Source organism: Polyodon spathula, chromosome 24 (genome assembly GCF_017654505.1).
Source record: "Polyodon spathula isolate WHYD16114869_AA chromosome 24, ASM1765450v1, whole genome shotgun sequence".
NCBI classification, from domain to species: Eukaryota; Metazoa; Chordata; class Actinopteri; order Acipenseriformes; family Polyodontidae; genus Polyodon; species Polyodon spathula.
In genome coordinates, this window is record NC_054557.1 from 15,983,383 (window position 1) to 16,011,241 (window position 27,859).

Consider the following 27,859-nt stretch of genomic DNA (forward strand, 5'->3'; position numbering starts at 1 on the left):
TGTGTCTCTACAAAGAAAACTTTTGCATGTTTTATTTGAAAGATCCAGACTGACTCCAGGTTTAAACAAACTGTATTTGACTTGTGTATCAAATGTTGATGTGAATGCATGAAGCTGTTATTTTGAAATTCATAATGTGTATTGGTGGTTTTGGGATTGTCATGTTTTTCTTTAACTATAGGCTTGAGAGTGGTCATGCTTTTAACATCTGTTGTGTATACCTAATGAGATTGTCAAAATATATTGAATGCCATGCAAATTCTTTTAATACTCATTAAATTGTCATTTAAATAGCCCATGATGGGCCTTTATCACATGAGTTGTTTATTAGGAAACCATTGACCATGCCCAATAAATGTTTAATTTGCATGTATACTGTACTCTATTTCAATCTTGAAGTTAAGACAAAAACCTGTTATAACCACTTGCTGCTTATGTTTATTTGGGGGTTCCTCCATCTGAGTCCAACCTTCTCTTAGCATGGTCATCCCTTGCCCTCTACCAGTCCTGCCCTGGCCAAAGGGTCATTGTTAAAGGCGTGTCTGTTTAATACGTGCTCTAATTTATTGAAGGACCGGTGGTATGCTTTTCAGTGATAGTGAGAATAAACTCATCATTTTTAAAGATGACCTCAGGACAGGCTTTGTCTTATTTGTTATGAATCTGAAAAACAAGATGAGCACAAAGAGTTAAATGGGGTTTGAAGGTGGCTGTCTTGGTGTCCAGTGCTGTCTTGTGTTGCTGTTTTAAAATGGCTCCAGAACGATCATTTCCTGTCTTAACAGGAAGTCCATTATGCTCCATGATCACAATTATTTGCCCAAACATTGAAAAAAGGAATAAATGTACTACTTTTTGACTAATGGTAGCTTGATGTTCAATGGCAAGATATTTAGTTGAGGTTAAGGTGATATATGAGGAAGAAGAGCACTTTAATTTTTGTAATTTTAGTTAAAAAATCAAAGGGGTGGGTCTTTGGTACATCACCTGAGTCCTGGGGTAAATGGAAAGAGCGTCAGTCAAAGGCAGAGCTCTCAGAGCTGGGAAGGAGCTCTTGATGGTGGCTGAGCCTTGGAGAGGAGTGCATTGAGACTCGCTTAGCTTTTCTACCACTTTGTGTAACTTTCGGCAACTTTTGGGCCGCCCCAGGGGCCACTGAGTGACTTTAATCTGCAATATTGTTAACTTTGGACATCTCGTATTTGTAATCTTGCTGTATTTAAGCGTTTTTGTTGTATTTATACGCCTTTATCGCGGGGAGAAATACAGTACACTGCCTGTATGTGCGGGTCGTTGTTTTCCCAGCACTAGCAGCCATGGCGCCCCTCCATTTTTGTGCGCACTGGTAGGGCGCTTCTCGGACGCTTCTTAATTAATGAGCAGCATTCCCCGATTACACTTTCTATTTATTTTGATCAAATATCATATTTAAGGACGTATTAAAAAGCAACATGTTAACATTTGCAAAACGTATTATGGAATAAATAACCGAATTGTCAGACTGGAAAGTAACGCGATCGACCAGATCTGTACATGGAATAGGTATGTTTACAATTATCATTTTAATTCATTAAATCATTAATTTTGTTTTTGTGTTTTTCTTTTAATACGTCGAGCACTCTACGATGACGCAGTTAGAATTCTGCCCATATTAATACACGGTGTGTTAAGAAATCTTTACTCGTGTGAGCTTGGATGTAAATTTTGGATGATGCTGTGGTGACCAGGTGTATTATTGTTTGTAAAATTACTTTTAATGTTAACTTGTTTCTTTGTATTATGCGAGGCAATGCTATATGTGTTTCAACAATGCTGTCGCAACGTCGAGGGTTTGCTGTCGAGCAAAAAAAAAAAAAAAAAAAAAAAAAAAAAAAAGCAGATGGAATTTTACAGAAGATCTTACCTCTCTTTTAACTTTTGACAGTAAATGCCAGGACATAAGAGGATCCTAAAACAATAAACGTTTTTAGGATTAAAAACATGATTAAGAATAAGAACAAAAAACACGAAGAGGACGGCGCAACCCAAAGCAATGCATCAAGGTACGATCTTTTAAAGTTTATTCCATTTTTTTGGTATCTCTTTCCATTGTGTACCTTGACAAGCATGGATGCTCACCTGTATTCAGTATTATCGGATCGTTACTCGGTTTTATATGTATTTTAAATAAATGACCTTGGGATTCTTTCATTGCCACACCCTACTTTTGCTAGCATTTTATTAAACTTAAGACACGATTAAGGCCCATATAAAGCCCCGTGTATCCTAAGGCACACTTGAATAATAGTCATGTATGTTGTATTTCTGTAAGTATAATATAACTTGAAATATTTTCCAGCGATTTTCACTACACTAAATGACCTTGGTGGTTAGTCATTGCTGCATTGCACCATTTTACATACAATGCAGATTTGCTTTAAAATATATTTGTAAGATTTACTTTTTTTCCACATGTTATCAAAAGCAAGCCATATTACTACACGGTGTTCACTGAATGGATAAATTAATACATTGCATTTATTGCAGGAACGATTCGTTTGTATGCTAAGTCTTGGTTTACATTTTAATCGACAAAGCGACATTTGCAAAAATAACCTAGATTGGGGTAGGACTTTTTAAACAATTTCAAAACCACACTCCAAGATTGACAGAAAATAAAATCCCCAGTAGAGTACTTTGTTACTAACGAAGATACTTAGTTTCTTAATTGCACGATGATTATATTGTAAATTCTAATGAGTTGCTTATACAAACTTGATGTGGAAATGCTTTCATGTTTTCTCAGAATGTTTGTTTATAGAGAAACGACCACAATTCTGCTTGGTTAACGTTACACTTAAACAGCTAAAGCAATGTCATTTATTTGATACCATAGTTAAATTGTACAATGTTGCCAGCTGTACCATTTGACCCTTGGTTTCATATCACCCTGTCTGGGTGCTGTTAAATGTGCACTTTAATGGAGTTAGAAAAACAGAATGCTTATGTAAACTTAACAATGTTATTGTTGAAGTAAATAGTTGATCTGCAACTATAAGAAGATTATGTATGTATTATTTTTTTCTTTATAAATAAACATGGGTTTGTATGCATGTCTGTAGACATTTTCATGGAAGTTTTACAAATGTTTAACTGGAATAATCATGTTTTATGAAATATGCAAGAATGTTTTGTGAAGTGTTGTTATATTTGGTATTGTGGTATTCATGTCTTCCATAGTGGGTATCTTTAGCCATACAGTTTTTCCACTTGTTATCCCTGTTTATTTAGTATTTTGTGAACACACATTTAAGAATCTGGTGTCATGGAACTTCATTAGTAGTTGCATGATTACTGTTTTCAGCATTTAAAGGGTTGTCTACACTAGTGGATTTCAAATACGCAGGTAAGCAGGGAACTCTGGAAGGTAGGTGTAGCAGAAACGGAGTCAATCCAGTGTTGAAGGCTGATCTCTGTTCTTGAAATTCCATGTGCATATATGCTCTTTTAATATTACTGAGGCAGTTCCATCAAATGCATACATTTAATGCCCTTTGAAGCAACATGACCCTGGCAAAGTATGGGGCAATTCACAACTATTTAATCTAGTTTGTTTTTGAAAATCTGTTTTCATTTGTAAAAAAAAAAAAAAATAGTTTACTTATGAAACTTGATGCATGAGTTAAAGATTTGTGAAATGGACCCAGTATTTCGTGACATGACTGCTGAGTTTGTGAAATGCTAATGAGATGAACACATGACATTTTATTTATTGGAGTTTTCTGTAAGTTAAATGTGTTTAACTTGGAAAATATTTCTGCCACATACATATGCAAGTATACTTGGATTAACGTAAAACATTTGTCAGTGTTTTGTTTTCCCGACCAATTTTAAGCTGGGAATACGACTCCCATTTCATAGTAGGTATTTCCAGGTTTTACTCTGTTTAATAACACAGTTGAGCGTGTTACTTATACACTGTAGCTAATTTTAAAATCTGGAACGGGGGAAAAGGCTTTGCAGTAGGATTCTTATTTCCATCCTTGAATTCCATCTTAAGGAATATGGCAAAGTGAATCGGCACAATTAAATTTTTGTCCTGAAATTTATTAAATAAATTTATAAATGTACAGATTGAGAGTCAGTGATATATTTTATACAATGTGTAATACAATGTTAATTGATTAATAGATTGCATAGCATTTTGTAGCCTAGTCCTCTATTCAAATAAGGAATTAGTGTGTGATAAATCACTTTCTAATTTTGCTGGTTATAGTCACTTAAATGTGAAATCATTTTCAGGAATGTTTAGAGGATGGCATTTGAACCTTTAAAACTACTATTCTAGCCAAGTTAATTTTGTTGACATTTAAAATATTTCTGCAGTATTAAATTAGCTTTTATTCACAGATGTTATGCAGCTATTGAATAAAGGAGGCTATGCCATACTAATACATTCTCAGAATTACCTTTAGCTTTTTACTATGTGCTGTGCTTTGAAGTATTTAACAATCATATTAGGTATTTTTTGGAAAGTAGTGGCTAGTTTTTTTAAATCTTGTATAAACCAGTAGAAATACAAGGATTTCTCTTTTTTTGGCAGCCATTTTATAAAGGTGCAGATGTGTAAAATAGCCTTATTGCAACAATTTATTGCTGCATTAGCTCAGGCTTGGCTTTGTTTAAATTGATGTGCAAAATGACATTTCCCTAAGGTAGCGAGGTGTGTTTTTTTTTTTTTTTTTTTAAATGAAGAAAAGATGTTGCATTTCATTGTTTTTATTTGTAAATGCTAATCTTTTTACACTAAATGGCTGCAGGTCCACTTCAAAGTCACAAAATGGCTCTCTCTTTGTGCTGCTTAGCTCAGCAGACATGCTGCATTGCTCACTGTGTATGTGTGCATAGAGCTGCAGGAAGCTACAGTGGGATGTGGTTCAAAGGTCGCCAAGTGTATGCTTTGAACTTCGATTGGTTGGCTACTTGCTTAGCAACATGGGAGCCAATAGCAATCCCTCTCCTTGTTCCACCTACTGACGTCACTGCTTGTCTTTGAAAGGCAGTGTTTGCATAATGCCTTGTTTCCCTTTGTCAGCTGGCAGTGCAGCTATTGCTTGTTCAGGTATCTAGAGTGAAGCACGGAAGTGTTTGATTGAACATGCATACATGTTTTTAAATTTTTTATTTTTTTATATAATGTTGAACATGAACTGAAATTTTAGAAACTAATTCTGATACTTGGTGACTGTCTTAGCACTGGTGGGGGGTTAACCCTGGCCCCAGAGAGCTGCAGGGCCTTGAGGTTTTGTTCCACCTTTAATTAACCAATTATTTTCTTCATTGGTCAGCATGAACATTTTTTCCAGGAGTTTAGCCGTTGCTGATTTAAAGATAGGACAGCCAGCGGGATTGTGGCTCTCCAGGACCAGTGTCGTCACACCTGTCTCCTCATATTTTTGGTTTTAAAAACCTTTTGAGCCTATAATTGTATGATATAAGTCTTGTAGCAAAGTTGTTTCAGGTTGTCATGGACAACTGCCATCTGTGCAGTTTCGTTGATTTATGTATTCTCAAAGCAAGTACACATTGGTCCCCCTCAACAAAGACAAACGCTGCTGCATACTTGTTATATTTTCAGAAAGAATCCAAGCATAATAAAAGTATATTTGTGTTTTTTTTTTTTTTTATTTTATTTTAAAACAACTCGGGTTGCAAAGTGGAAACATAACTTTTTATATTTCTCACGATCTCTCAGTCCCTACACCCTGTCTCTAATCACTCTGGTCTCACTCTCCCGGTGATTTCCGCACACCCCCTATATACCCCCTCAGTCCTCACATCTTTCATGCCACTCCTGCAACCCAAACCCCTAAATGTATGCACACACATCATGCAACCCATGTATGCACGCACACACATACATGTACAACCCCCCACAATGCTTATATTACCCATCTTCGACCCCCCCCCTCCACATAACACACACACATGTATCTTTGTTTTTTCCAATGGAAATATGAAGTGTTGTATCTGAACCCTTTTACATCTGCCTTGTTTAAAATGCTGTATAATTTTTTGTAATGTGTTTAAGGCACTGTAGAAGTTTGTGCCTTGTTTTTTCAGCTGCTCTTAAGTATTGACCATATAAATGTCTGGGCATACGGTAGGAGGACCATTGTTTATAAGTCTTCAAGGGTATTATAAGTTGACACACAGTACTTAAGGATAGAACATTTGAATTAAGAAAAAAAAAAACTCTCTAGTTTTCATATTTTAAAGACTGTGTCCATGTCACAGTGTGATTTTTTTACTGATTCAGATCAATATTTCCTGGGTCGAATGTGATGTTAAATTTAACCATACATGCACTCAAAAGAATATTTTGTATTGTGTTAAGTGTTATTTGACTTTGAAATAAAATAGTGTTCCAAATCACATGTTTCAGTTGCAAATTGATATATAGAATGAGTGAATATATTAAATTAAATGGCCCTAATATTGTGATACACATACATTCGATATATACCTATTATATAGTGCTCATCCATTATATTAAATAGCCTAATATAGTGATAATATATAACGGAGCAATCGTATATACCGTAGCCAGTCCATTAGGTGATAGTGTCATCCCAGTACCGAGAGGGTAAGTAGCCCCTTTCTACTGTCATCGGGGAAAGATGACACAATCTGCCACGGTCTTGTAATTATGGCTGCCAGAACATTATTTATAAAGGCTGAGCGAAAATGTTTGTTATAAAAGGCTCGCGTACACACAATATATAACAAATAATATATTATAATATATATATATATATATATATATATATATATATATATATATATATATCTATATGTATGTACATCACACACATATCATACATTCAAATTTGTGATTAATTTTATCAGAATGATGCTTTGAGAAAGCCTATGACTGTGAACAGGTAAGTTTCAGATGTGAATGCACATTTGCAAATTTGTTTGCTGTTGAATAAATTTTAAAAGGCACCACTATGATGTGTGATACAGTATAGAGTATCACTGCGCCGTAATAGCCATGCTAAATGACATATGAGTGGGTTGAGAATTAGACTTTAAATTATTATTATTATTATTATTATTATTATTATTATTATTATTTATTTGGCAGAGTTTCATCCATCCCAGAGTTTACTATGAGCTTAATTAGCCATACTATAGATAAGTCCTTCAGTCACTGGTTATCCATCAGTTTAATAGCTGGGTTACCTTTAACATTTTATATAAGATTTACTGAAATTAATTAGTCATTTTAATCAAGATGCACATGATGACAGTTACAGACTGTACTTTGAATTGGCAGGGCATTAGAATGGCTTCTTTGTTTATCCAGAGGTTGGCCATTTTGGGATAACATGTCTGTGGCTAAAACTGTAGCTGTAAGATGGTGGAGTGGAATTTCTTAAAATGGCGTTTATAAACTGGGCAGATTCTCTAGCATTAGAAAAATTCATGTTCAGTCATGTATTGCTGTGCCACTGCCCCCTGCATGCAGCAGAGAGAAATTACTCCATGCAGGAAAGCTAGAGCAGTGTGCAGTGTGCACTGAAGAGATTGGTGATGTAGAAAATCTGCCTACCACTATGACCGGGCCTGATAAATGCAAATGTTTTAAAATATATGCTTAATCTTTTTGCAGTGTAAAATTTGGATAAAGGAATTCTCATGCATTCATTAGTTTTTATTTATTTATTTATTTTTTATAAACGATGATTCATTATTACAAAGTTGTTTTCTCCGGGGGGGGGGGGGGGGGGGGGGGATGAAACATTTTTTTTTAATGACAATAAAATAAAAACTGAACCTCTCATTTCCTCTGTCACTGTCTGTTAAAATCTTCCATCATTTTTAGTAGGTATTTTAAAATGTAATCTGGTTATCCAAACAATGCTATAACTGCTGTAAAATAAAATTTGGTAAACATATGTTATCGGTATACAATCATAGTTATGGTAGTATGCAGTATATTAGTTTATTTACTATAGTCAACATGCACCAGGGGATCCTACCCTAAATATGATTGTGGTGAAGGTGTTTGTGGTTATTTGTTATTGATAGAATTACAAATACACATTTCTTAGATCAAGTCAGTTATTTTTTTGTTTTTAACATAGTAAGCCTTTATGGGCAATTCAAAATAAAAACCTGAATATTACAATCAACATAAAACACTGGGGGAAAGTATGGTAGTTTTATTATAAAAATGGCTAGAAGGGGTTTGCAGTGTTGGTAGCTGTCTGTGTTTTCATACCATAACCCCAAAACACAGATCAAATCTTGATTTTTACTTGGTGTGTTGCATTTGTGTTACGTAGCCTTTAATAAGCCTGGGTTTGTTTTTGCTTATAGCAATTCTGCTTCTGAAGAGTCGAACCACTCCGGCTCTGAGTCGGGGAGCCAGTCTGAGAGTCAGCATGGAAGAGAGAAAGGCAACGATCATGCCAGTGAATTCAACAGCAGCTCTGAATCTGAAAGCCAGTCTGATTCAGAGTCCGAATCGGCGGGATCAAAATCCCAGCAAAATTCCTCGGAGGTCAAAGATAAACCAGTCAGCAGGAAGGATAGATTAGCAGATGTTAAGAAGGTACTTGGTTTCTATTTACTCTGCATCCAGCTGTGCAGGTATGTGCTATTGCAGGCGTACTAGCATAAACAGCATGTGCCCAGGGAATCCAATTAAAGGGGTACTGCTGATTTAAAAAATAAATAAATAAAATAAAAATTCCCCCAAATAAGTACATTATTCCCTTATGTTTATTTTCTTCACATCTGCAATATTCACTCCTGAACTGCAAGCGCTGTACCACTCCTAGGCAGAAGGGCAGGCACAGCACACTTTTTTTTTTTTTTAAATCATAATACTTTTTTGTTTTTCATTGTTAAAGCAACTGGAAGATATTTACACGTGTCTGTTTTTTTTTTATTAAAAAAAAAAAAAAAAAAAAAAATCAATTTATAAGGCTTTATGAAGTCAAAACAAGGTAAGTTTAATAAAACCATGACCTGCCATTGTGCATTTCTATACTGAACAATTTAGCAAAATGACATTGTAACATTACTGCACACACTTTTGTGGGTTCAACGTAGAACTTATTACTATCCCTCTCCCATTTAGACAACAAGGAAACAGTAATTAGGGCTGTTTATTTTGAAGTGTTACTTTTATACAAGTACCTTTTTTTTTTTTTTGTAAAAGTAATTCGTGCTTTAAAATTAGAATAAATTGGTGGGAGGGCAGCAGGCCATCTTATGGTCTGTTTATATTTGCAGATGTGGGAAGAACATCCTGATGTTTATGGGGTCAGGCGGTCGAACCGGAGCAGACAAGAGCCTGCTCGTCTTAATTTTGGAGCTCAGGTAAGCTGAGAAGAAAAGTGGCCATTCAGAAACTGCACCTAAGTGTTAGTGTCCACTGAGGGTCCTTTTCAATTAACCTGGCACATTTACATGAGCCCTAACACTCAGGTCTTGCTTCTGTATATGGTTAGAAGTCACTAGACTATTGTACACAGCTTGCAGACGTTAGGCCATAAAAAAACGGCACCTAAAAATTAAGTTCATTATGACATACTGCTGTTTATCATGAAGCTAAGGGAGGGCCCTATATATATAGGATGTCATTTGTTTAATTTAGTGACTCAAATTACAAGTAATGTAGAGTACATCACCTAAAATGTATTTTTTTTTTCTTAATTTTGGAAGTTAAATGAAATTTGACGTTTTATTTGACATAGGTCCTAGAGTTTGAATAGTAAAAGCTTTAAAAAATAAATAAAATACATAATTGATTTCTACTTTGCACCCTTATAAACATAACAAACACATCAGTAATACAGTTCTACCTTGAAATTCCAAAACAAATTGTACCAGCTGGCATTTTTTTGTTTTGTTTTTTTATACAGATACTTGTGAATATTTCCAAATATTGCATGAACTAATAGTAAACTAATTTTTTTGATTCCAGTATTTTGCACATTTCCAGGGAGGCTCAACAGACCCACAGCTTCTTATTTCTAATAGGGATCTCTTCTCATCCAGTTTTATATTTGTTTATAAGTGACAGGCACAGGGTTCTGCGAGTGTGTACAATGGCTAAAAAAAAAAAAAAAAAAGAGGTTTTGAACCACAAGTAGTATTGGTCCATGTTTGTAATGAAATAAAATTAGTTCATTTTCGCAAGAATGTGTTACATATGTGTGCCTGATGATGTGAAAAAAAACAACTTTGGGAAGTCATACAAACTGGACTGTCAAACTTCGTTATTGCATTTTGTAATTAATTTGAAGAACACAAACTTGTATGCAGCAACAGCATTTCACTGTGTTTATGATTTTCCTGTATTTCTTTGAACAAACACGTGTTCTTAAAGCAGAGCTATCCACTCTTTTTGGCTGTGCCATTCTGATTAATTGTGAGTTCTTATAAAGCCATACCCCAGAAAATATATCAGAAAACAAGAAGAAAAGCAGCTACATTCAGATACTGCTTCAGTAGTTTTCAGTGTACTAAACATTGAATGTATAAGCATCAGATTTGCTGCTTGTACAATCTCTAAATGGCATACTTCAGATGAGGCATCCATTGGACAGCCCTGTCATTAAGGTTATGTGTTCCAAAACGTTATATGTTGTCTTGTTTAAGCACCTGTATTTTATTTTTTAAACCTGTAGGGCAGCAGTGACTCTGAAAGTGAAAGTCCAAAAAGAAGAGGAGTAAGACAAAAGAAGAAAAAGTAAGTGATCTTATTCATAATTTAATTTAATGAGTAATACTTTGATGCTTTCAGTGTTTTGAGTGGCAGGCCCCAGCTAAATTAGACACACGTTTTCAACCTGTAGAGTTTGTTTAAAAACCCCAAACTTACTTCCTGTGATAAACTTTTATAATCTAGTTGCAGTAGTTGCACCTGCTGTTGGTGGCTGAGATCTGATATGTTTTTTTCAGTTTGCCATTGTGTTAATATTTTTTTTCCAGTGTAGCTTACTGTAGATTATCATACAGAAACATGAAGTTTGAGAGTCTTCAAACCTCCATAAAACGTTAAACGCAATACCCTTCCTCATTTGGTGTAGCCTTCAATGGGTACTTGTTTTGAAGACCAGGAAACATTTACCATGTGCGCATTATGAGTATTGATGCCACAGAAACAGTGGGCATCAGAGTTGCCAGCTCTTTAAAGGGTTTAAAAATTAGATATTTCTGTGTTAAAAGAAATATCTGGAAAGGTGATGACTCTAATGATGAAGACGACGACGATGATGATGAAGAGGATGAGGAGGATGCCAGCAGTGCAGAGAGTGAGCAGGAAGAGAAGAAAGTTAGATCACAACGACCTACAGCCAAAAGGTAAGGGTGTAGTGAATTAAAGAACGCAAGTGCTTTCCGACACCTTAATGGGTTGTTGATTGTGTTCAGACCTAGAGTTTCCCTTATCACTCCCACTAGTACATACTTTTGCTTAGCATCTAACAGAATTCAAGGTGGCTGCAGGCAACAGTATTTTCTTTTTTCTTTTTTTAACAATATGTATATTCAGGTTAAATAAATATGTGTGTGTATGTATGTATATGTTTGTGTGTGTGTGTGTGTGTGTGTGTGTGTGTGTGTATGTATGTATGTATATATATAAAATGTGTGTTTTGTATATATATTTCTAGAACACAGACCAAAGCCACTGTCAAAAAACAAAAACCTCAGCGGAAACGGAAAAAACAAGACTCTTCAGACGAAGATGACGATGACGATGATGACGATACCCCCAAGAGACAAACAAGGCGTCAGGTTGCCAAAAATGTCAGGTGAGCTGATAAAGGCGCCCTCCTAGCAACACATTTCTTTAGATTGCCCAAAACGAATCTAGTGTACACTGGTTTTAAGAGCCAGTGGGCATGTAATAGTATTGATGAGTATACTAGGGTTGGAAATGCAGTGTCCATTACTTGTTATAGGAAAGTGCAAGCTGTGTTTACCTTGCAGTTACAAGGAGGACGAGGATGACTTTGAGACTGACTCCGACGACCTCATCGAAATGGCAGGGGAGGGAGCAGAAGAGCAGCAGGATGACAGTGAGACCATTGAAAAAGTGATAGATGTCAGGATTGGGAAAAAAGGAGGTAACAGGCTCCTCCCTCCACTTAAAAAAAATCAATTCTTAAAGAAATCACATAGTATATGTTGGTTAAAAATATTAACAATCTGGTATATGTTTACAGCCACTGGTGCTTCAAGCACTGTGTATGCTGTAGAAGCCAACGGAGACCCCTGTGCTGACTTTGACCCGGAGAAGGATGAGGGGGAAGTTCAGTACCTTATAAAATGGAAAGGCTGGTCCTATATCCACAGCACCTGGGAGAGCATAGAGTCATTGACACAGCAGAAAGTGAAGGGGCTAAAGAAGCAGGAGAATTTTAAGAAAAAGAATGACGAAGTAAAATATTGGTAAGATAATGTATTCGCACACAGTTTCACTGTGCAGTCCCACTGGTCTTTCAGTTTCCTCACTATGTTGTGTTTCGTCTACAGGATGTCCAAAGCATCACCTGAAGATATAGAGTATTATAACTGCCAGCAAGAGCTGACCACTGACCTGAATAAGCAGTATCAGATTGTTGAGAGAGTGATAGGTAAGGGAAACACAAGGAACAAATAAGCAGCAGATGACACACTTTTAGTTTGTTCTTGACATTTCTTACAATTGCAATCTAAAATGTGTCAGTGGATAAGTCATCCACTTACCCACAGTGCAACCAGTAATGCACACAGTATTAATGCACGTGACTGTCTAGTACCGTCTTAATATGCAGAGAGGAGGAGAAGGGGTTTGCTGAGAATTTTTAAAGGCACATCTGTAGTATAATTACTTTTTAGTGCACATCATATTTTTTGCCTTCTCTCTCATGCAGCTATGAAGACAGGAAAGTCATCGCAAGGCCACTCTGACTTTCCCTGTAAGTGATCCTGTTCTAAGCTGCTCTTATTACTTCTATCGCTACTGACATTTTACGCACTTTATAGCTCTCGTTTTCTGATTTTAATTAAAGTTGATTTTTTAAGAATGTTTTTTGTAAAGAAAAGATTATACTGTGTTGATATCACTGTTATTAATTAATATTAACTCTTTGATATACATTCTCACTCCTTTGATTGTTTGTGTTCAGAATTTTTGCAAAAATGTGCACTGTTTTCTGAAAATTGCTTGGTTATTTGCACCCAGCTCACAGTCACAAGACTTCCTCCAATGAGCCAGAATACCTGTGCAAATGGATGGGGCTTCCTTATGCTGAGTGTAGCTGGGAAGATGGAGCATTGATTGGAAAGAAATTTCAGCACTGTATAGACAGCTTCCATAACAGAAACAACTCTAAATGCATCCCTTTCAAAGACTGCAAAGTGAGTGAATAGTCCAGGGAAATACATATGTATTTCAACCTAATTTTAAATTGTAAAAGTTTTCAGTGTAATATTCCAGCTTCTATTAAGCAGGGTTTCTTGGGATTTGAGTATTGAGTAATTAGATTGTTTGTTTGTTTTGCCAGGTACTAAAACAGAGGCCAAGGTTTGTGACATTGAAGAAGCAGCCAGCATATGTAGGGGGAGACAATCTGGAGCTCAGAGATTACCAGTTAGATGGACTTAACTGGCTAGCGCATTCCTGGTGCAGGTAAGAAACTTAGATAGGACCAAGACCCAAATGAAAAGCAGCTTAATTGATAGTGTCCAACTGGATCAAATCTGTTACTTCCGACAACGTTTCTACAGTACATTGAAAATCACTATCACTAAGTTTCTGAAAGATTCATTCATTGCTGATCATGCATACATAATCATCTTTTTTGTTTTGGTTCTAGGTGTAATAGTGTGATCTTGGCTGATGAAATGGGCTTGGGGAAGACTATTCAGACCATCTCCTTTGCATCCTACCTGTTCCATCAGCATCAGCTGTATGGGCCCTTCCTGGTAGTGGTGCCTCTCTCAACCCTCACTTCCTGGCAGAGGGAGTTTGAAACGTGGGCACCTGATATGAACGTGGTGGTGTACCTCGGGGATGTAATGAGCAGAAATACAGTAAGAGAGCATCACTGGCTCTGTTAATAGTACCTAAATGGGGCAGTCACAATATGGATAAACAAAGCTCTTGTGCTAGTAAGAAACATGGAAGATACTAACATGTGTTTCTGATATTTTGCTTTTAGTAGACAGTATTAAGCAGATGTTTAACATGAAATGTTTGACTGTTTAAAAAAAAAAAAGAAAATATATATAAATAATTATATATATAATTATTATTTTTCAGATTCGTGACTATGAATGGGTACATTCTCAGACGAAAAGAATTAAATTCAACGCACTTTTAACTACATATGAAATCCTATTAAAAGACAAGGTATGGGAAGAAACATAATTAATTTCCACAGAATTCAACCATAAAGCAACATGGTGCAATATATCCATCAATAGCTTTTCATCCATTCATCATAAAGTGAAACAAAAACAAACTTGTTGGTCTAGTTATGTTGTGAGGGGTATTAATAAACTTTGCCCCTCATTTCACCAGGCAGTGCTGGGAAGTATAAATTGGGCCTTCCTTGCAGTGGACGAAGCTCATAGATTGAAGAATGATGACTCGCTGCTGTACAAGACCCTGATCGATTTCAGGTCAAACCACCGTCTGCTCATCACAGGGACACCTCTGCAGAACTCTCTCAAGGAACTGTGGTCACTGCTGCACTTTCTCATGCCAGAGAAGTAAGGGTCTCTTTCATTCTCTCTGTAGACGCTGGGGGAATGTTTTCACTTAATATGTCTATGTATTTGGAAGGAAAAGCGCACTGTATAACTCACATTCTAGTGCACACAAAAATAATAATATAGGTGAACTTTCCTGTTGCCGTGAAATAAACATTAAAGTACACACAACAACAGTGACACCCAGTGGTAAAAATACCTGGTACATTTTACTGTACTGTCCCATATTTGCCCTTATTAAAAAAAAAAAACCCTAATAAGACATTCCTAGTGTGATAGTTTTAGAAAAAAGTCTAATAATGGAATTCACATATATATATATATATATGTAATGTATTTTTTTTTCACCTTAGATTTGAGTTCTGGGAGGATTTTGAAGAGGAGCATGGGAAAGGTAGAGACAATGGCTATCAGAGCCTCCACAAAGTTCTGGAACCATTCCTCTTGCGCAGAGTTAAGAAGGATGTGGAGAAGTCCCTGCCTGCCAAAGTGGAACAGATTCTCAGGGTGGAGATGTCAGCACAACAGAAGCAGTATTACAAGTAAACCTCGTAAACCATTTACAGTATTTATTTATTTATTATTATTATTGTTATTTGTCTGTGAGGGCACTTTTTATATACAGATCGGTTTATTTTTAATAGGTGGATTTTGACAAGGAATTACAGGGCTCTCTCCAAGGGGACAAGAGGAAGCACCTCCGGGTTCCTAAATATTGTCATGGAGTTAAAGAAATGCTGTAACCACAGTTACCTGATCAAACAACAGGAGGAGAATGAGACCGAAAGCCAGTCAGAACGTTTACAGGTGTGAGAATTTTTTTTTTCTCCCCCCTTTTCATTATTTTCTGAGGTTAATTCATACCTCATGCTTGAATCTTTAATTCTGAATTGTTTTTCACGATGCAAGAGTGTTTTTGTTCTCTGTTTAATGAAGAGTTGCTTGTTCTCTCCTTCAGAACTTGATCCGAAGCAGTGGCAAGCTGGTCCTCCTGGACAAGCTCTTGACACGGTTGCGAGAGCGGGGGAACAGAGTTCTAATCTTCTCCCAGATGGTGCGGATGCTGGACATTATTGCAGAGTACTTGGTCATCAAGCACTATCCTTTCCAGGTACTGAGAGTATGTTCTTGTAGAGACCTGGTGTATGCTGTTCAGCCGGAACACCCAGATATGTATTTTATATGAAAATGTTTTTATGCAAAGAAATTTGATCATGTTGAACATTTTAATTTCCCCATGTGCTGTAGTGAAGTTTTGCTTTAATGGTTTCAGTTAACATTTTAAATTTTTTGTATTGTAAGATATTGTTTTACTTTTTATTGACACTTATTTTAGTATTTTTCATTGTTATATTTTTTAACTTATGTTATGTAAAAAAAATTGATAGATATTATTTACCATTATTTTATTATGTATACTTTATTTTTTTTTTACTACACTTTTTATTTTATACTTTATTACTTTTTATTTTATTTATTACTTTTTTTTTAACTTTTACTAAATTATATTAAATTTACTTTATCATTTTATTTATTTTTTTATATTTTTGTTCATTTGTTTTTTTTGTTACTTTTATTTGATTTTTTTTTTGTTACAATACTTACTGTTTTTTTATTACTTTTTTTTTAATTTTTTTTATGTTTCTTAATACTACACATAATTTTTAAATTAATTTAATTTTTTTATTCTTTAAATTCAACAAAAATGTTAATCAAATTTGGTTTTGTGAGATTATAATTTGCTTGTATGTGACTAAATATCTCCAACAACTTGAAACCATGCCTGATAATTGCTCACCACTAAGGCCTTTTGAAGTTGTGTCTCATCACTGCCACCGGCAAGATAACAAAATCTAAAGAGCATTCTGTATTACAATCATTTTAAACACCAGCCTCAGTTTTTGAATCAATTTTACTGATATTATAAGTGTTAAACTGCTAAATAACCGTAAAGAAACACCCAGATATACTAGTGTGTCATAGTAATGGTATGGTTTTATTTAAGCCACGAAACAAGCTGACCTTCAGATGTTGGCTTGGTTATTAAAGCTATCACATGTCAGTGAGGGGGGTTTCTGCATAGCCATGCTTGCTGGTCGCAGTGATCGTGGCAGAAGTTATTTTTAATCTGCAGTTATTTTTAATGGGAACTGGAAGGAGAATACAGGAGTGTGTGTTATGTCTTAAAATTGGTTGTGGTTCAGTTTTTAGTTCTGGAATCATAATGCTGTTTAGGTCTAGCCTACTTTGGCAGAACAAAACTGGAATGATAATGAAGTATAATGAAGAGCACTTTTTGCATGTAGCAAGAGAGAACATATACAAGTGTAATCAAAGCTCTTCTTTTTGTTTCAGCGCTTGGATGGCTCAGTAAAAGGAGAAATAAGAAAACAAGCACTCGATCACTTTAATGCTGAAGGTTCTGAGGTATCTATGGAAGACGATTTAATTTTTAAAGGCTGTGATGTAAAATGAAGTGCTATTTTTAATTCTCGTGATGTCAAATTTACATAAATCGATTTTAATCTGTCATAATTAATTTTAGCACTAGATCTTGTACTACTTTTTTTTAAATATAATCCTGTATTTTAATGTGTGGTAAAGCCTTGGAGAGAAAAAAAAAGTTCCCTTAGAAAAAGCTAAGATATTTATAGAACAAAGAAACTGTACGTGTGTTAGTCTTAGAAAGTTCAAACAAAGTTATGAACACTTGAGAGTATGTGTGTTGGTAAATCATTCTGTTTGAGCCTTGAACATAGAGGGTGAAGTGACTTACTTGATTGCCCAGTCTAATATATAGATGGCACTATAATACTAAATCATTGTGGTTAATTTCTTAGTGTTTTTAATAATTAATAAACTCATGAAAAGGAAAATAAATGTTTTTCTACAAATACACAGTGGTGTTATTTTATGTCAATTTAAATCAATGTAGCAAAATCAATGTTTTTGCTGCAAAGCCCCTCTGGAGTGATGAGTTTGAAGGGGACAATTTAGCTGTGACTAGAGATTGGGTTCCATGTAGAAGACAGTGATTGAAAGTGCAGTTTAGGGAAATAGATTTGTATTGTAAGGTGATTTTATAAAGTTTGTCTGAAACTGGAGCTCTTCTCCATTGCATGCAGGACTTCTGTTTCCTGCTGTCCACACGAGCGGGTGGCTTGGGCATTAATCTCGCCTCGGCTGACACAGTGGTTATCTTTGACTCTGACTGGAACCCCCAGAACGACCTGCAGGCACAGGCCAGGGCACACAGGATTGGTCAGAAGAAGCAGGTATAGCAAATTAGGTTTTTTTTTTTTTTTTTTTTTTTTTTTTTTTTTTTTTTTTTTTTAAATGTTCTGCCCTTGCCCCTGCCCACTTGTAACTTGATTTTTGAACTACACACAGTAATGATGTAATTAAGCCTAGGGTAGGGAGCCTACAAGCACATTACACTCAATTTAGAAAGCAGATAACAATTTCAGTCAATTTAGTAAGCAGATAACTCAATGGTAAACATGCCTCATGTTTTTTTGACATTTTGATGGGATGTATTTGCTGAGATGCAACATCTTCTAAGAACTATTGTCTGGGATTTATTTTCAGCTTTATTTATTTCATTTTATTTTATTAAAACTTTGTCATTTGCAAAGGTAAACATTTATCGTCTGGTAACAAAGGGGACAGTAGAGGAAGAAATTATTGAACGAGCCAAAAAAAAGATGGTTTTGGACCATCTTGTGATCCAGAGAATGGACACTACGGGACGCACGGTATTGGACAATGGCTCAGGAACCTCAAAGTAAGCAATTGAACTGTTTAATGGGAATTCAAATGTTTTGTTTTTCTATATAAAAGAAACATTTAATCTTTTTTTTTTTATTGCAAGCATGAACAGACATTGTGCCCTCCAGAAATTAAATGCCTGACATGTTTCATTTGTACAGTTCAAATCCATTCAACAAGGAGGAGCTGACTGCAATCTTAAAGTTCGGAGCAGAGGACCTTTTCAAGGAAGCTGAAGGAGAAGAGTCTGAACCTCAGGTACTGACACAAGTCATGCTTATATACTATACATTCTCAGTGATGTTCTGCTCCAGCAAAAGAATAAGATTAAAACATTAAAGATCTTCAGATTTTATTCTATTTTGGGCATATTGTAAATATTTTATGTTTTATTCTGAAAGTATTTTGCCTTGTGTGCTGATTAAGAATAGATGTATTTTATTTATTTAGATTATTTAAACATGAAGTAACTTTCATTGCGCAGCATTATTCTTTTAAACGTTTGTTTATTGCCAATCTTACCAATATAAATTCTAAAATCTGTTTTACTTTTAGGAATTGGACATTGATGAAATCTTACGGCTGGCTGAAACCAGAGAAAGTGAATCGTCAGTGAGCGCCACTGATGAACTGCTGTCTCAATTCAAGGTATTAAAGCAAATGTTTGTGTTCTCCAGCTGTCATGAATCATGGGAACGAACCATCAAACTGAAAAGCAGGGTAGATTCCTGTGGATTGGGTAATAAGAAATCCTATAGTATAAGGCTTTTGTGATGTAAATGCTGCTTACTGCAACTCTTGACGGCTTCATAGAACAACTGATATGTTCCTTTTTATTGTATTGCAATTGAATAAATCAGCGTGTGGTATATCCCAGGGTACAGTGTTAATTATCTGCTCTGGGAACGGCCTCCCTATTGCTCATCAGATCTAAAGGTTGGTTAACATGTATTGCTAATTTGATGACCAAAGTGTCTTTTGGGCATCTCTCTTCAGGTAGCTAACTTCTCCACTATGGAAGAAAGTGTGCCTGAGTTGGAGGAGAGGCACCCCAGGGACTGGGATGACATCATCCCAGAGGATCAGAGGAGGAAGATAGAGGAGGAGGAAAAGCAAAGGGAAATGGAGGACGTCTACATGCTGCCGCGAAGCAGGAGCTCCAACAAGAAGGTAACCTGGGAAGTAATTGAGTGGTGCACAGCTCTACACTGGAAACATGCTGGGGCAGCTGAGAGTCTGATGGCTTAAAGTCAATGTGTTTCTTATTAGAAGGAGTAATGTATTGATATTTGATCCTTTTTGCTCTAAGACATCCAGCTGCAAAACTGAGTGCAAGCAGGGTCCCCACAAGAAATGCAGTATGTGTGCTTTACAAGACTAATCCAGTTGTGTTTCTCAGGCTCAGGCAAATGACAGCGACTCAGATGTTGGTTCAAAGTTAAAGCAGCAGAGGTCATCTGGGTCAGAAAGTGAAACGGACGACAGTGACGATGACAAAAAGCCTAAGCGCAAGGGGAGACCTCGGACACGGAAAAACAATGTGGAGGGGTTCACCGACGCAGAGATTCGAAGGTGAGGGAGACCTGTTGTCTGTTCTTTCTTTCTTTCTTTTTGGAAGAGTGATCAAAGTACAAGATTCTTAAAGGGTTCCTAACAAGTGACCAAAAATACAGGAATTTGTTGTAATTGAAATTTGAAACAAAAAGCCTTTCTAAATTCTGTTTGTTTATTTTTTTCAAACAGGTTTATCAAGGCTTACAAAAAATTTGGAGCCCCCCTTGATAGGTGAGTACAAGTCAGAAAATACAAAGTGTACAGATGACTTTTACCATAGCTGTCCAAAGGGTGTTTCGGATATGGAGTTCATTTGTCTTATTTGCCTACTTTGGTGGGCAGAAGTCAAGAACTTGATACAGCTGAGGGGTTGGGGTGCTGAACAGCAATTATTGAAGGTAAACTATTTATTCAGACTGTGCATGTGATTTGTTCTCAGGTTGGAAGCCATTGCCCGGGATGCTGAGCTGGTGGATAAGTCTGTAGCTGACCTGAAGCGTTTGGGAGAGCTGATTCACAGCAGCTGCGTAGCAGCGGTGCAAGAACATGAGGAGCACTTGAAAGAAAACCCAAGCGAGGGTAAGCAGATCACATCAGACACAGCATCTGAAAATCTCTAATTGTCACGTTACATTCGTCATTGTAAGGTACGTGAGCATGAGACTCGTGGGCAAATTGGCTGTGGCATCTTTAGAAGATGATTCTCTCAACCAATCCCACCCCCACCCCACCCCTACTTGACACGGGCATCTGATATGTTAAGGAAGAAAAATTAGAACTAGACCTCGTAGAAATCTAATTCTGATCTTCAAAAGTATCTTAACAATATGAGTATTTTTATTTTATTTTAATTTCTACAGTTAAAGGACCAGGAAAACGCAGGGGTATTACAATCAAGATTTCGGGTGTCCAGGTCAATGCCAAATCCATTATTCAGCATGAGGAGGAGTTTGGGCCATTTCATAAAGCCATACCTGTTGATCTTGAAGAAAGGAAAAAGTAAGACAAAAGTCCATTCCTGCTCTTTCGTAATAGGACTATGGTTTTCTATATTCTTTTTAAAAGTGTGCGGTTTATATGCAGCTTGAATTGGTCTTAATATATAGAGAATAATAGATGTCTGGTAATGTATTATAATGCTCTATATTATAAAATTAGATGCTGATGGAATTACAGACCACTTCCTCTCTTACTTACATAATAATATTTACTGTTCTGCTCTGTGTCACTTTAAGAAGTAGAGAGAGGAAATAAGAGCATCAATGTCAAAAAGTAGGGGATTGGGCATTTTATTGGGAGACCAATGTGTTACATTTTCTTTTTGCCTAGGTTTCAATTGACCTGTCGCGTGAAGGCATCCCATTTCGATGTAGAGTGGGGCATAGAGGATGATGCTCAGTTGTTGCTGGGGGTCTATGAATATGGTTACGGCAACTGGGATTTAATAAAAACTGACCCAGATCTCACACTGGGCAGTAAGGTGTGTACTAAAGAGAGCTTGAGATTGGGGCAAGATTGATTAACAAAACCATGCGCAGATTGTAGCTACAATGCAAATATTTTATGCAGTTGCTGTTCATACTATTACAGCACTACCTAGTAGATTTTTTTTTCTTAAATCTAAAATTGCATTAGATGTGTTTTTCTTAATTCTTGATGGTCATTCCAAATTTCTTTCATTTTCAGATTCTTCCAGATGACCCTCAAAAGAAGCCTCAAGCGAAACAGTTACAGTCTAGAGTGGATTACCTCATCAAGCTGCTAAAGAAGGAACTTGAAAATAAGAATCTGCAAGGGGCAGAGGTCAGTCAAATACAACACTTTAGACCTTATCTCTATGTTCAATTCTGCACATGTGTTCTATCGGCATTCATTTGTAATATTACTGTCTTTGCTGACACCATCTGGTAGAAAGTTGTCGGCAGTATCCAGAAGATTAAGGGCGTGGTTTATTTATATTTACTGAAGTATCTTGCTCACTTCTGATTTAAATTGTCATTGTTTTCATACTAGACCAAAGTAAAGAGGAGGAAACCACGAGTGAAGAAGGAGAACAAGGCTCCGAAGGATGAACACGGAAATGACATTTCATCTCCTCGGCTTTCTGACAATCCTTCTGAGGAAGGGGAGGTCAAGGTATGGGAGGAATGGCTATTTTGATGTTGTTAAGGTTGCTTTCTAAGTAAAGGACTTTCGTGGGCTAAAATAAAGTGTATATATGTGTATGTATGTATGTGTGTGTGTGTGTATATATATATATATATATGTGTGTATGTGTGTATATATATATATATATATATATGTATATGTGTGTGTGTGTGTATATATATATATATATATATATATATATATATATATATATATATTTGTGTGGTACAAACTACCTTTTTTTTCTTTGTGGCTAGGATGATGGCACGGAAAAGAGTCCAGCGAAGAAGAAACAAAAAAAGAAGGATAATAAAGAAAATAAGGAAAAACAGGGAGCACCCAAGAAAGATAAAGATGGGGAGAAGGAGAAAAAGAAGTCAAAACCGAAAAAAGAAAAGGTATCATTTAATATAGATTAAAAACAAATGTGTTATTACATTGTGTCGTGTAAAAAAATAATTTAGATTTGGTATTCTTATTATGGCTTTTTGCAGTTCCAAGCAGATGGGTTTTATGATACTGAATGAACTGGGGGAGGGGGGGGTCAGTGTTACTAGAATGCTTGTTTAAAATACACAGTATAGATAAGCTACCCAACCTAAGACACGTTCAAAAATGTTATTTTTGTTTCATTGGAACATGACAATCAAGCCCTGTATGCATTCAATTCTTGGACAACTTATAATTACATTTTATTCAAAACTTTTTTTTTAGACTAAATCTGCCAGTAAAGGGAAGAAGTCTCAAGGCCCTGTCCACATTACTGCAGGGAGTGAACCGGTCCCTATTGGAGAGGAAGACGACGAACTCGACCAGGAGACATTCAGCGTTGTGAGTACCCCTCTGGTTCTTGTTTCTGATGTGCTTCTTTAATATCTGACATAACTAGATGAACAGACTACCCAAAGCCATAGATAATAACGTCACAGGTCGTACTTAGCGTTGTGTGTTTAGTTATGAGGTGGAAATTTATAGTGGCACAAAGCTGAAATGCACCATATTTTTTCCTCCTTTTTGCAGTGCAAGGAGAGAATGAGACCAGTGAAAAAGGCCCTGAAGCAGCTGGATAAACCTGATGAAGGCCTGTCTGTTCAGGAGCAGCTCCAGCACACTCGCACCTGCTTGCTGAAGATTGGCGATCGTATCACAGAGTGCCTTAAAGCCTACACTGACACGGAGCAGGTCAAAACCTGGAGGAGGTAAGACAGCTGTACAGGTGATATGATTAAAAGCAGTCTGAGCTGCTGCTAGATTGTATCCAGAGTGGGAGTTTGTTTTTGGTGAACTGTGTGTAATAAATCAGCAGCTGAAGACGTGTAAAAATAGACGTTGTAGATTTGCACATACTATTACACTCAGCTAGTATGGTTTCATTTTTTTTAACAGACCACTTTCGATTGCAGGAACCTCTGGATTTTTGTATCTAAATTTACAGAGTTTGATGCCAGGAAGCTTCACAAGCTGTATAAGATGGCACAGAAGAAGCGATCACAAGAAGAGGAGGTAAGGATTGGAGACTCGAGTGTATATAATCACGTGTGTCATTTATTTATATATATATATCTCAATGCTTCGTTCATGTTGGACTATGAGATTATTGTCTGTACTGAACAGGTGTTAAGAAATAAATAACTGGTAGCACATAGCCTTTTGATGGTAATTCAATTATAGTAAATCTATAACTTACAATATGAATAATGAACTAGTACAGAGTACATGCACAATCTGCCACTTGTACCTGCAGATCAGCTTTAATTGTTCTTTTGTGTTATGTTCTCTTCAGAAGGGACATAAAAAGGAGGAGGACACCTCTGGTAGTAAAAAGCCATTTCTAACAGAGCCCTCTGGTTCCAGTCGAGAATCCATGGGCTCCCAGACACCCCAGAAACCACACTTGCCTCTCTCTCATCCCACACAGCACCACAGGGACAACTACAGCCAGCCAAACAAGAGACATTTTAATAATGCAGGTAGGTGTTTTAGTTGATAAATGAACTAGACCCTCTTGGGTATATTGTGTGCTAAATACATTATATATTAGACTGTTATTTCAAAAGGCTTGACCCCTCAGGAGCCAGAGTTTTTTTCAAGATTTTTATTCCATAACACTCGTTTGTGTTTGCTGCTTGGCGAGACAGAATGTAGAGTGTGACTCTACTTTAGAAAGTTAGACAGTAATTGTTCCACTGTTACACAGATCGAGGTGACTGGCCAAGAGATCGCAAATACAGTTACCCAGGAAACAGTAATCAGCCATGGGCAGGTGACAGGCATCACCAGTATGACCAGCATCGGTATAAGGAACACCATTACAATGACCGTCGACCTCACGGTGAACCCTATCGGAGTTCCAACTATCGATCAAGCGGCTCACCCCGCAAGCGGCAGTATGACCAGTACAGCAACGATCGAGAGCACCGGAGAAGCAGGGACTATTACGAGAGGTAAGCCTTTAGTGCTGCTGTTTTTTTTTTTTTTTGTTTTTTTTATCACTTTGCAAGCCCGCCATGCAGCCATATCCAAAACTTACAGCGTCAGAGGACCATGCAGTTATGAATTGCGTACACCGACCTAACCCCTAACCCGTCCGTGCAGCGCTTGGCCAATTCTGTGCCACCCCCTGGGAACTCCCGTCCACGATCAGCAGTGGCATAGCTTGAATTCGAACCGGTGATCCCCAAACTAATTGATTTTAAGATCAGCAAGGGAGTTGAGTATTAAAAATAGAAAACTATCGATTAAAATGCATGTAAAGGCCATTGTAATCTGGTGAAACATCAGTACTTTCTTTCAAGAAATTAATACAGGATGTCTTTGTTTTTGCATTTGTTTCAGGCACCAAGATCCCAAACGGCGACGAGTAGATGACTTCAGATCACAAACCTACCACCAGGGTGGCAGTCATCCACAGGACTTCAGGAGGATGCCTGACCATAGATCCCAGATGGGCAACCATAGCCAAGGGGCATCCGAACATCACCGGACATTCCACCCAGAGAAACCTGGGAACTACAAACCCCTTCCTCTGGCAACTCCTGTCTTGATGGACCCCCGTTCCCCTCAGTCTCAAAAATCTCCTCATGACTCCCGGTCGCCCTCTAGACAGGTTTCTGGAATATAAAAGCACTCCTGATCTCAAATGCAGTGCAAGACTAACTTGAGTAGGAGCTGGAATAGACCACTGGTAACTGATACATGCTGCTAAGTTAGGTGCCAAAATGGCTCACCTTTTATTGAATGGCCTAAGACTTTCAGTTGCTGTTGGGCTGTCAGTTTAATATGCTGGCCAGTATTGTTGAGAGTATAACAAGCAAAACCCCTTTACCTGTCATTTTCTGGAAAAAGGTAAAACGAATTTGTTGGGCACAGATTGTATTGAAGAAACACAGTTATAAAATAAACAGCCTTTGCATGAATTCAGCAAAAGTTGCTACTTTCACTATAAGCAGGTACATTAATTTTATTTTGCAGATGATGGCAAGGTTTGAGAAGTTAGTCCCATGGACTGCTAATGATACTGGGCCCAAGTCAAAATATGAAAGTGCCTAAAACTCATGGGTATGAAAGTTAAAAGGACAGCAGATGTACCTTGTTGATGTCTGTAAAAAACAATTCTTTAGGACAAATGAAATATTTGGCATTCTGATGGAGTTGATTTTTTCATTCCGTAATTACGAGGGCTGGTTTGGATGCATCTGCATGGCAGGTAGAACCTAAAAGTTTCACTAGCCTGTAAGTGGCCACGTCACTGAGTTCATGGCTTTGTTTACTGTGTAATTTCAAGAAATTGTACAAAGGACAATAATATATGCACAAAACACGTACATATATTTATTTTCATAGAGGTCAAGTGCAAGGGTTCATGGTATTTCTATTCTTTATAAGCTGCTGTTTGCACCTTATTTTGTTTTACATGGAAAGTAACTAAAGGTTGAAGGATACTACAGTTTCCAGCTGCACTGTCTGGCCTTCTGTTTTTAGTTCTTCATTCCTGATTCTTTGAGGCTTGTTAAGCTTTTTTTTTTTTCCTTCCTGATTCTTAAATGCATTTTCCTTGACTTTCAGCTATAGCTGATTTCACTGGTCATTAACAATCAAGGAAGAGCCACCCACAAGGCTTGATATCATGAATTAATTAAATCGAGATTCGTGAGCCTTTTTGTATTGATAAACAGTTGAGCCAAAAAAAGTGACTGAGTCATGCCCGTTAACTGAAAATAAGCATAGATCATATATGCTGTTTTAATGCATACCTAACAAGTGACCAGAAACCATAGTTCAAGCTAAAGATGACTTCTTTGTAGAACAAATTGTTGTTTTGCGGAAAAGTATCTTTTCTGTTTTAACGCAGCTTCCTGTATACCCTGATCGTTTCATATACAAGCTGTTTTAAGAGGAGCTTTTATAATCTCATTAGAAATGAGTTTGGCCCTGGTTTGTACACTAAGTCACCTAATGAATGGTATGTTTACAGCTTGCCTTGCACTAAAGAAAACAGTATTTGAGTAAAGAATCCATTCATGTGTAGTATTGTCTGAATGTATTGTAAAATAATGTCTTTAAAGTAAGATTAATATGGTTGTATCCATAAGAGGTGATTTTGAAATTCTTAAATAGATGTTGAAATTATGCTTCTGTTAACAGCTCTGTTATAATAAAACAAGTCACAGTGTCATTTAGCAAATGATTGTGCTAATCCGGGTGTTCTTTCCTTGAAGTATTAGAGCAAAATGTTTGATTTTTTTGTTGTTTTTTTAATTGTTATTTTTAAATCCAAGTGCAAGATCTGTAAAGGACCCTGGAAGGTGGCCATGTACAATGCAAAATAGTGGTATTGGCAACATTGTAAGTCCAAATGGTTTCAACTCTCAACCATAATACCAAACTTTATATCTGAATGTGATTAAAATTGTAGTTAGCCTAAATATCAGTGCCATAAGACACACAGAAGTGACCAGGTGAAGTGTTAACTGTGTTTGAAGTTGCAGTATGCCTTTCCAGTTGTGCCTTGCATCCTACTGACTTTGTGTTAACTATTTGTGATGAACAAGCTTGATAGAAGGTGAAAAAGACTTGTGATTGTCAAACTTTATTTAATCTGTCAAAACAGACTTTAATAATAAGCTAATTCATTATATATTTGTGTGAATAGGGACCAGTGTTTGGTCTGAAATGGTGTTTTCACATTCTTGAATGAACTACATTCTCAGTAAAAAAAAAAAAAAAAAAAAAAGTTGCATTGAAGCAACAGGGACATTACTGGGTTAAACTTGTCCCTTGATATATTTAAACATACATATAAAACAAATCTTAAATCTTAGCATCACCAGCTTCCCCAAATCCCACACATTAATGGTTAAACTTTTACAAAAACAATAAATTGCACTGCAGTGTAAGCATACTACAACTTCTTACAGAAGTGAGAATATGTAAAGCTATTGCTGAGAGGAAGTCACTGAAAACAGAGCCTTTTTTTCCTTTTTTCTTTTCCAAAATCTTTCTTTAAAACACAAGTGAACTTAAAACTAGATCAATAATTTATATTTGTGAGAAAGCCACTGTTTTAATGTGTTTTGGTGTAAATATGTTATTTATAGTACTGTATGTATTAAATTTTCTTACATTG

At 36.5% G+C, this 27,859-nt stretch overlaps 1 protein-coding gene across 1 annotated transcript; it reads left to right on the forward strand.

Moving 5' to 3' along the window:
• LOC121299064 (chromodomain-helicase-DNA-binding protein 2-like) lies at positions 1–27,859 on the forward strand. The gene is made up of 38 exons (XM_041226566.1): positions 1–2,042; positions 8,368–8,602; positions 9,289–9,375; positions 10,689–10,750; positions 11,230–11,364; positions 11,676–11,816; positions 11,995–12,131; positions 12,231–12,456; positions 12,541–12,641; positions 12,921–12,965; positions 13,232–13,407; positions 13,554–13,678; positions 13,866–14,082; positions 14,312–14,401; positions 14,573–14,763; positions 15,117–15,305; positions 15,408–15,570; positions 15,722–15,874; positions 17,119–17,190; positions 17,889–18,038; positions 18,399–18,547; positions 18,693–18,789; positions 19,087–19,179; positions 19,528–19,701; positions 19,931–20,103; positions 20,275–20,316; positions 20,525–20,664; positions 20,946–21,084; positions 21,415–21,565; positions 21,772–21,888; positions 22,099–22,221; positions 22,491–22,631; positions 22,948–23,064; positions 23,254–23,432; positions 23,637–23,736; positions 24,017–24,203; positions 24,431–24,677; positions 25,069–27,859. Exons 1-38 carry the CDS (start codon positions 1,981–1,983, stop codon positions 25,352–25,354), a joined length of 5,412 nt encoding a protein of 1,803 aa, XP_041082500.1. The 5' UTR covers positions 1–1,980; the 3' UTR covers positions 25,355–27,859.